The sequence below is a fragment of the Rhea americana genome, unplaced genomic scaffold (assembly GCF_003343005.1).
Source record: "Rhea americana isolate MKP2758 unplaced genomic scaffold, rheAme1 scaffold_118, whole genome shotgun sequence".
Lineage (NCBI taxonomy): Eukaryota > Metazoa > Chordata > Aves > Rheiformes > Rheidae > Rhea > Rhea americana.
The window spans coordinates 65,524-74,748 of NW_028185239.1; the positions used below are offsets into that span (position 1 = coordinate 65,524).

Here is a 9,225-nt window from a genome sequence, read left to right on the forward strand (position 1 = left end):
TTGCATTCGGAAGTGTACCACAAAATTGTTTTCCTTCTTCTCAAAACAATGTCAGTATCAATTGCTTAGAAGAGATTTGCTTCCCCAGCTTTGGGGAGAAAACAAAAGTGACTGTGCTAACACGGTTTCTATAGTGCCTTCATTTGAGCTCATCCTTTTTAAACACCACAGGAGATTTCTATGTTAAGGTGTTTTATAAATCAGCTTATTTTACAGGGAATTTGATGACCTGTTTCTAAGAAATTGCCAGAATGAAAAGGAAGAAAATATTTTTAAACACTTTTTTTTCTATTTCTCTTAGGATGGATTTATAGACTTCTTGGAGTTCATAGCTGCAATAAATTTGGTTATACGAGGGAAAATTGACCAAAAATTGAAATGGTATTTCAAATTGTATGATGCTGATGGAAATGGATGTATTGACAAAAAAGAACTATTAAGCATATTCACGGTAAGCAAGTTATGACCAATAGTAAGTGCATTTGATTTATCATATTGCCTCTGATGCAGTGGTTTTTCATCTGTTGTAAATGGAGTGTCTGCATTTTACCAAAAATTTTACAGCTGTAAAACCAAAATTGTTCTCGCTAGTGACACTCTTGCCATTATTTTCTTGTTTGTTGAAGTAAACATATCTGAGCAGTATTTTACTTTAAAACACAGTTCTAGAGGTACAATGTTTTATTGCAAGTGAAAACCTGTAGGAACAGCACTGACATTATTTTGATAAACTATACTATAAAGCAGCAGAGAGCTGAAGCAGTATAATGAATAAAACAGCTGGTCACAAGTGTTTGTGCCAGTGTGGTGGTGTGGAAAAATGGCTTCTCAAACTAAACTTTTGAAAAAATAAATAAAATAAATATTGGAATAATTTGATGATGTTTACATTAGAACATTTTATTTGTTATTGAAAGACTGTTAGATTTGTTTACTATAAATCTCATTGTCATGTTTTCAAAAATTAAATTGGGGAAAGTTAATTTTATCATCAAATCATACAGTATCACTTTGATACAAGTATTGTAGAAAATTTTGCAGAAAACGAGTCCATTCCAAACCCATAAAACCAAAGCAGTATAATTCTTCCTTGTAAAATGACTTCTATATTTTTCAACCTGCTCCAGTGAAATAATATTTTGCACTTCAGTAGTTGCTTTCATTGAAAAGATGTTATAAGGTGCTTTGCAAATATGAATGACTTTTAATRCAGCTCCCTAAGTGTACAGAACTTRTTACACATCAAGATTTTGCTACAGGGAGCATAAAATCCAAATAGCGATTTAATGTCCTAATAAACAAGGAAGGTACTTTTTCTGGATTGTGCATTACTGCTGGTATCTGGCTAGTCACTGCTGGAGACTTTCAAGAGCTGCTGCCCAAATAAAAGGAACTGGAGCCAGATTAGSCATGGGGTCACACAAACAAAGCTGATGCATGTCCTTCTAAAGAACAGCTTTCTAAAGGCAGAAGGCCTAGATTTCTTCTCACTTGAGACTAGGTACCTGTCTAATGTAGATATTATCCATCATATTCTACCCAAAGGCACTGAGGCAACTGTTTTTGTTTTAGGCTTTATCTGAAAAGAGAATTAGAATCCTTTTAATATGAAGATCTCTTTTTTAACTTACCTCGTTTTAAAACCAGTTCAAACCTCTGTGTGCTTTCTTCTCTTTTGGAATAACAGAGCCCTAACCTAAACCTAARTCATTTGACTTAGGCTAGATCAAAATAGGTAGGCTCTAAATAAAARCAAACATATGGGCTTGCAGCCATTAAGGGTCCTGTTTACATCAAGCATTAGTAAACAAGGCCTTGTCTAAAAAGATATATCAAATCTGAAACATTAATTTAAAACAAAGAAGTCCTGTTAGAGCTTCATTTGTCCCTATGGCTATGCAAACTTTGGACTAACAGATCATTATCAACCATCAAAACTCTTGACATATAACCATGCAGCTTTTAAATGCCAAGTCAATTTGTTTTATTATTTAAGGTGATGCTGTGGTAGTCACTGATTAAGTACTTCGGTAATCACTGCTTTACTCTTAGCACTACAATAAAATTAACTTTGACAGAAGTACAGCTTTTTTTCCAAAATCTGCATTGAGGTTGGCCATATAGAATACCCAAAGTATATGAAGTGCGACTGAGTAACACAAAAGTTTATGTATCTATTTAGGTAAAATTCTTGCTTCCTTTTGGAACTCTGTGTAAAGTAAGATAAAGACAGTGATGGTCAGGATTTCCACACCAGTGCCAAATACACTTATCTTACATTRTACTTAAATACAAGTTCCAAATAACATCAGGAGCACTGAAATAAGTGACTGACAGGCAGATATTAGAATAAGTATAGTTCATAAATTTGCAAGAGTTACTTATACAACACAGTTCACTTGAATATAAATCAGATGTAGAAAAACAAATTCTACACTATGTGCATTATAGAGTACCTATGCATGTGCATATATTATGTAGAGGTATACTTGCATTTTCCTAGCCACTTAGTAACTGTGAGACTGATTCTGACGCCAACTCTGTAACCACACGCTTAGAATTAAACTTCTGCTTTAATGTTTACTGCAACTGGACTGTTGGTTATACAGACTCCTAATTCCTTAGCTAGCATGATTACCACGATGCAAAAACTGTGGTCTCAGTGAATAGGATAAAATTTTGCAAAGATATTAATTTGCCCCTTTACTCCAAGTGACGGGTATCTTTACAACAGAAAAGGTACAGAGACTTTTTTAAAAATTTTCTTTGAAAGATAAGTAAATTTTTCCAACTTCCAGGACTGCAGGACTGCCAGTCTGACTTCATTTGTGATTACTAAGTCAAACATTTTTTAATAGAAAAATGACTTAGGCTTTCTCATCATGCACATTCAGCTGTGAGGAATAATACTATATTCAAATCACAGAGACCATGAGGCACTCTCCAAAGACACAGAACTCTCCAGGGCAAGATAAAAACGCTSGTGTGGAATCTAAAGTGTACTGCAGAACAGAGGTGCCACATGGCTTCAGAAGACCTTCCGAGATATGTAAATTAGTTCTGTAATCTTCAGGCTGTGTAATGTTAATTAATTTTTGAATCCTCATTACTGAAGATTTGCTCGAAATAGTTATTTATTTGGTGATTTTTGAAAGGCTTAGTGAACTAAAGGTTTGCATCCCAATTACTGGAGTTGCCAGTGTATTGCTTTCACTACCTGATAGAGAAAAGTCTGAAAGAACTTGCTGCATTTCTGCTTCCAGGCTATCCAGGCTATTAATGGCTACACTGACATGTCTGCTGAAGAATTCACAAACATGGTATTTCAGAAGATAGATGTGAACAATGATGGTAAGAATTTAGGTTTTCTTGGCATTGGTGGGAGGAAGGCAGGATCCCCMAAAAGAAAGTGTGGGATCAGGGAGTTAAATGCACTATTGAAGAACTGACTGTTTAAGGTGAACCCAAGGCCTGAATCTGTTCATCTTTACCCATATATGAACAGAATTACTTCAGATCTTCAGTGAAGTATAAACCAACTGACACTGTTCACCTGGCATGGGAATTAGTGCAGTAGTGGCTAAAACATGGAGCTCTTGCACCATTCATCTAAAATGCYGGTGCTCTAACTGCATAGTAAAATGAAGGTGTGATCAAGGCCTTTTTTTAGCATGTCTATGATGGCTTAATTTATCTAAAATTGATAAGAAAAGCAACTGAGATGCATGGCCACACATGCTCTACCATGTTCTAAGGACTGGACAGCCTATCTGACGTGAAGTCCGATTCTTAACACATGCTAGAACACATGGTGCTGCTGTTTCTCATGACACCTAAATTAAGCTAATTGGACTTGCAATTGGAAATCAAAACTTCAATTCACTGCTTTGGAATTGCTTCTAATAGAAGACACATCACATGCRAACATCTTCCCTCCTATTCGCAATCATGAAGATCCTCCTCCTGCTTGTAATTATGTTATACATCAACTTACGTTATATATCAAATTATGTTATACATCAAATTAGGTTATATACCAACTCCTGACAAATTAGGAATATTAGGAAAACATTGCAGAGCAAGATAAAGTCCCAGCTGAAGATTTGGGGTGCTTTTTTGTTCATTTTTGTGGTCTCATTTGGTAGATTAAGGTTAATTAAAAAAGATGTTTGCAATATATAATCATAATACATATAGTGATCCTGTGATGCCTGTGAATAATTTGCAAAGGATTTTTCTCCACCTATTTGGCTCATTTGGGGGGCAAATGCAAACTACAGGCTCCAAATAAATATTTATATTCTAGAATCTAAAACCAATTCTATGATTATTCCTACTTTGGCCTCTGCTCTGCCTATATACTTATTGCAAGTAATAGTTGTATCTGATCTGGACCATCAGCTGAAAAGATAGCTTGTGTGCTGATAGCTTATGTGCCTTTCATTTTAGCAAGGAGATGCCAGAACATGAATTATTCAGTGTGTTCCTCATAACACTCCCATTTCAAACTGCCTTCCATAGTTAGCTCTTTTTCAAAAAGCTGCAAAGCTGTAAGACAGCAGGGTTGACTCAAACTGCCCTCAAAGCGGCAAATTTCCACAAGTGTAGCTCCAGCAAAGCTACTGCCTTTAGTCCTTGTTGCTGTTTATTGAAAAAAATAAAGAAAGAAAGAAGGCCAACAGTCAAGTAAGTCGAGCCCTCTCCTTCCTCACACTAAAACACAGGAAACAAYTCCCTGGTTGTGGGGGCCAGACCAAGACCTCCCTCCACCCAAAGAYCCCAGGCGCAAGCAAGGCTCAGAGAAAGAGATGGGGAGTGAGAGGGTGCCAGGGCTAGGGTGATGGAGAGCTGACCAAGGGACTGGCTGAGCAGCAAAGCCGGAGGGAGTCAAGCGGACAAGTACACTGAGATAGGTCATTCTGCCTCTGCTCCTGCCACGGTTGTATCAAGGTCCAGACGGGGTCCCGACAGGAGAACAGCTGCAGGGCGCCATGTGCCAGACCCTGSAGAGGGCCTGACTCCTCTCACTGAAGCCTAAGAACCAGGACTTCTCTCAAACGGGGTCTTTTCAATTTAATAGCATGTACACGACATTGCTCACCAGCACGGGGAGGGCCCGTAACGCTGGCGAGGAAGCTGCCTTTACGGCAGATATGGTTTTCATAATTCTCAAGAGCTGATCGTTTCCTTGTTTTACATCAGAGGAAACTTCCAGGGTTGCCACAAACAAAATCCAAAACTCGGACAATAAAGCTCCGGAGAGTACTGAAATTCCCAAATAGCTAGAAGCCATCTAGCTAAGCATTCACCAGAAGTGTGTGTGATTTAAATTGCTGCTTGCCCATGCCCTGGGGCATCCAGCTGTTTTGCTGTTTGCCCGGCCTCTTTTCATTTCTCATTTTAGTGAGAAACCATTCATTTAAATAATTTCAATAAGAAACTTTAAACTGTTCTCAGAGAAAAAAAATAACTTTAAACCAAACTCTTCTTTTTAACTCCAGCCCTTTTTCTCCTCTCAGAGAAAAATGCTATCAGTGGAATAATTCCTAACCTGCACTCCTGTGTGCCTTGCCAGCAGAAATATGCCTAGAACCAACCTAGGACTTTGCTGAAGAACAGGAGAGGGAGCAGGAAAAGAGGAAGAATGCTAAAGGATATTCCAGCAGCTCAGGAAAAAAAAAAAAAAAAAAAAGATTTTATACTTGTCTTGTAACTTCCAAGCTATTACACAAGTTTGAGGTGTGGGCTCCCCAAAACAAGGTCTCAATCTCCATTTCAGTTGCTTGGAAGAATTTCTATAATTAAACCACTTAACTGATTTTTACTACATCTTATCATGGCTCTAAATAATCCCAGTAGTCAATACAGGGGGAGATGCCTGGTAATCCTCAGTAAATCATGTTCTAATCTCCATTAAGGCCAGGGCTGCCTGCTATAGGCTATCTCCAGTTATGTCAGTGAAAATAGGTCTGTGCAGCTAAATTCAACCTTGATGCAGCCTTGGCACACGTCTGCCACCACAGATGCTAAACACTCTTAGTTGTCTTTGACTTCAGTGAAAGCTTTGCTTGATCTCTTTCAACAGAGGAAAATGAGTCACAGCTTTAGGATCAGATGCAAAGTGGGAAAACACTATAAAATATTCTTCCTGCATTTGCATATCAATGCAAAAGAGAGGAAGAGGTAATCTTCTTGGGGCAGGCAATCTGATATGATAGCCTTGTGCTGGGCTGAGGGYGATTGCTAGGTTCCTTGGTGTCTAAGAACTATCTGATTTCCTTTTAGGGGAACTGACCTTAGAAGAGTTTATCAGTGGTGTGGAAAGAGATGGGAATCTACTGGAACTGATCACAAAAAGTTTTGACCTTTCCAACGTACTCAAAGTCATACAGAATGGCAGGAGGCACAGCATCTGAAGGCTTCAGTGATGGATGTAGCATCTGTGTCACCATTTGCAAGGAAGATAACATGCGATACAATCAGAGAGCCTCACCTTGTCAAAGTCTGCCCGGACAATATGAGGCACCCAGCTCCAGGAATAATCCCCCCTCAGAATTTTCACTTTTGACTCCATGTCTCTCTTTCTTTTTCTTTGTTCCTTCTCTCAGGAATGACTGCGGTGGCTACAGGGCACAAACCTTTGTCCACACATAATAGAAAAACTATTTGGTGCAGTACAAATAACTTATCTCTATAAACACTGTTGAGAGTGACTGAAAAAACAATGGCAGTATCACAATTTTTTTTTTCTTTCTAGAAGACACAGAGTTAATGCATTTCTTCTTTTACATACAGGTTCTGTAACCTACTATTTAAAATGTCGTAATAAACTTCTAGATAGGATTAGCTTCTGTCTGGATCAATTAAGAATGAAGCCTTGTTTGCATTAACTGAACATTTGCTCTAATTAGTGCTCAGAATAGGACTGGATTACCTGGGAAACACCTCAATCAGCTTAATATTCCAGAGACCTGCATCCTCTTTAAAAAGCTGTTTGCCACTCTTGACTATATTTCATCTGTAAATTAAAATAATGGGATGTTTTCCTGTTGGGGGAGGTGTCAGCTACTCTTCTTTCAAATTAACCTTTGCAGAAGCACTGGAATGAAAATTTTTTAGATTAATCTTTGTAGAGTAGAATTAGAAGTTCAAAGAATAGGTAAAACCAAATTATTTTGTAGGCACCAGAATGAATGTCATTTGGATTCACAGTGATTTGTGTCCTTTGACTTCTATGTCCTCCTTTTCAAAACAGTTCTACTTCTCATGGGGCTCTTTTCCATGGCTGCAAGAGACAAAAGGTAAGAGGTGTCACGACAGCTACGTGCTGGTGAGACTGATGGCTCCTCCTGAATTCTTCCTGCCTTTACCTCACAGGGAATACTGATTTAGGTATTTTTGCTTTGCCTAGACACCTGGGCAAAAGCTTTTCACAATCCAGTCTCTCTGAGACTTCTACCTTCTTCCAAACTGGGCTGCAATCATCTCTGAACCTCGTAGCCATTAGGAGCGAGAGGAAAGGAGTCACAGGCTGCATGATCACATATGCCTCATTTTCTTGGGAAACCATGCTAAGAGTAACCCAACCTTACCATATAAGTAACAAGATTAATTCTATGAGCTCAACTGAGACTGCATGAGCTGGCTGCAAAGAGAAAACTGCAGTTCTCTCTGGTTCTGTTGGGACTGATTCTTTCTCAAGTCTGCAACAGGTTTTATTGAATTACAACATTGTATCATAAGAGTAAGTTCTCCTTGGCTGGCAGTGTCCTGCAGGCATAACAATAATACTAGTTCTTGTCAGGAGTACCAGCTTTATGCAAAATAATTTGTGCTTGGACTATTGCAGGATGAAGGAAACAATTATTAAGACTTCAATAAGCACAAGTTTTTCTTCCAAATGCACTTCAAATCTGCGTCCATTTACACAAGATAAAATGTGCTCCTTCTCTGTGATTATCATCGTAGTTTCTGGTTTGATCAATAGAATATACTAAGAGTATGCAACAAGCATCACTTGACATTATAAACAGTTCTGACATTATAGTTCTGACATTTGCATTTTTTATATCCTTTCCGAAAAAAAAGAGAATGATGCATGAGATTGTTGTTGGGTTAGGACTTTAAATCTGTCTATTTACTTATCACTGACACATTAATATGTAACTGTCAGTATCAGTTTTCTCTACCTGGACTTCAAAAATATCACTTCTTTAATGTAATGCTTTTGCATTTAGATTCTACCAGGGTGGTTCAGAATTGGTTTAAAACTATTTAAAATAAAATGGTTCAGTCTAATCTGTTTGGGCGTACGGGAACAGCTGTGTTTTGGATTCTTGCTTTTAAACTAATGAAGTTACTGGCTTTGAAAAGTGACTGCTATTTATGTACATTGACTTTTTTTATAAAAGGATTTTTAAAAGAGAGTATTTCCATTTAAATTTGCATAGTTTTTCTGTGTAGTTGTACTTATTTGATGTGAATTACCAGTTCAGGAAGAGTATTGTGTTTAAGAAAATAATGAATGTAAGGAAATTCTTAGCCATCTTTTTGTGAAACTGTATTTTAAAGGAGTGGCTGACATGCTTATTTTCTACATTTTTACATGAAGTCATTTAGCAGAAACCCATGTAATTAAGAAATAAATATATTTTCTCTTTGATAGAATACTTTGGCATACCATTTCCAAAATACCATTTTCCAAAAATTTACCTACTGCAACTMTGCATGTGCTTAGGAATACTCCTATGACTTTATCTATAATACTAGATTTTTTTTAATAAATTGATTAACGTAACTTTCCTTTGACTACYTGAGCATCATTCAACACACAGGTGCTTGAAATATGCATTATGGCCACAGTTGGCTATTGATCTCATTCTTCTAAATCTGACAGCTGCTAATCAGGTGTAGCAGTGAAATCAGGTGGCATGCAGCAGAGCCATCAAGCCTGACTCCCCAAAGTCTTGTTCAGAAGTTACTTGAAGCTGYAGTCTGGAGTAGTGTAGGTCAAGTTGCTTCACAGTAATGAAGGAATGTTGTAAGCTGATGCCTTGGGTTGGTTATTGCTATTTTAATAGACAATAGAAAAGGGAAAAAGAAACCAAGTGTTAGTTTATGTTATATCTACCCTTAACAAATATATAGATTGTTAACAGGCGATGCGGAACCACTGATTTGGAAGACTGCCAGAGCCTGCACTTTTTTTTTTTTTTTTTTTTTTTT

The 9,225-nt window shown here is 37.5% G+C and overlaps 1 protein-coding gene across 2 annotated transcripts in view; it reads left to right on the forward strand.

Moving 5' to 3' along the window:
• The window catches only part of GUCA1C (guanylate cyclase activator 1C), a 35,880-nt gene extending 29,464 nt beyond the window's left edge, over positions 1-6,416 (forward strand). For both annotated transcript variants that reach the window (XM_085318865.1, XM_085318873.1), the window contains exons 2-4: positions 302-451; positions 3,264-3,351; positions 6,286-6,416. In XM_085318865.1, coding sequence (XP_085174991.1) covers positions 302-451; positions 3,264-3,351; positions 6,286-6,416 — 369 coding nt within the window. The remainder of the gene's footprint in view (positions 1-301; positions 452-3,263; positions 3,352-6,285) is intronic.
• Positions 6,417-9,225: the final 2,809 nt, after the last annotated feature.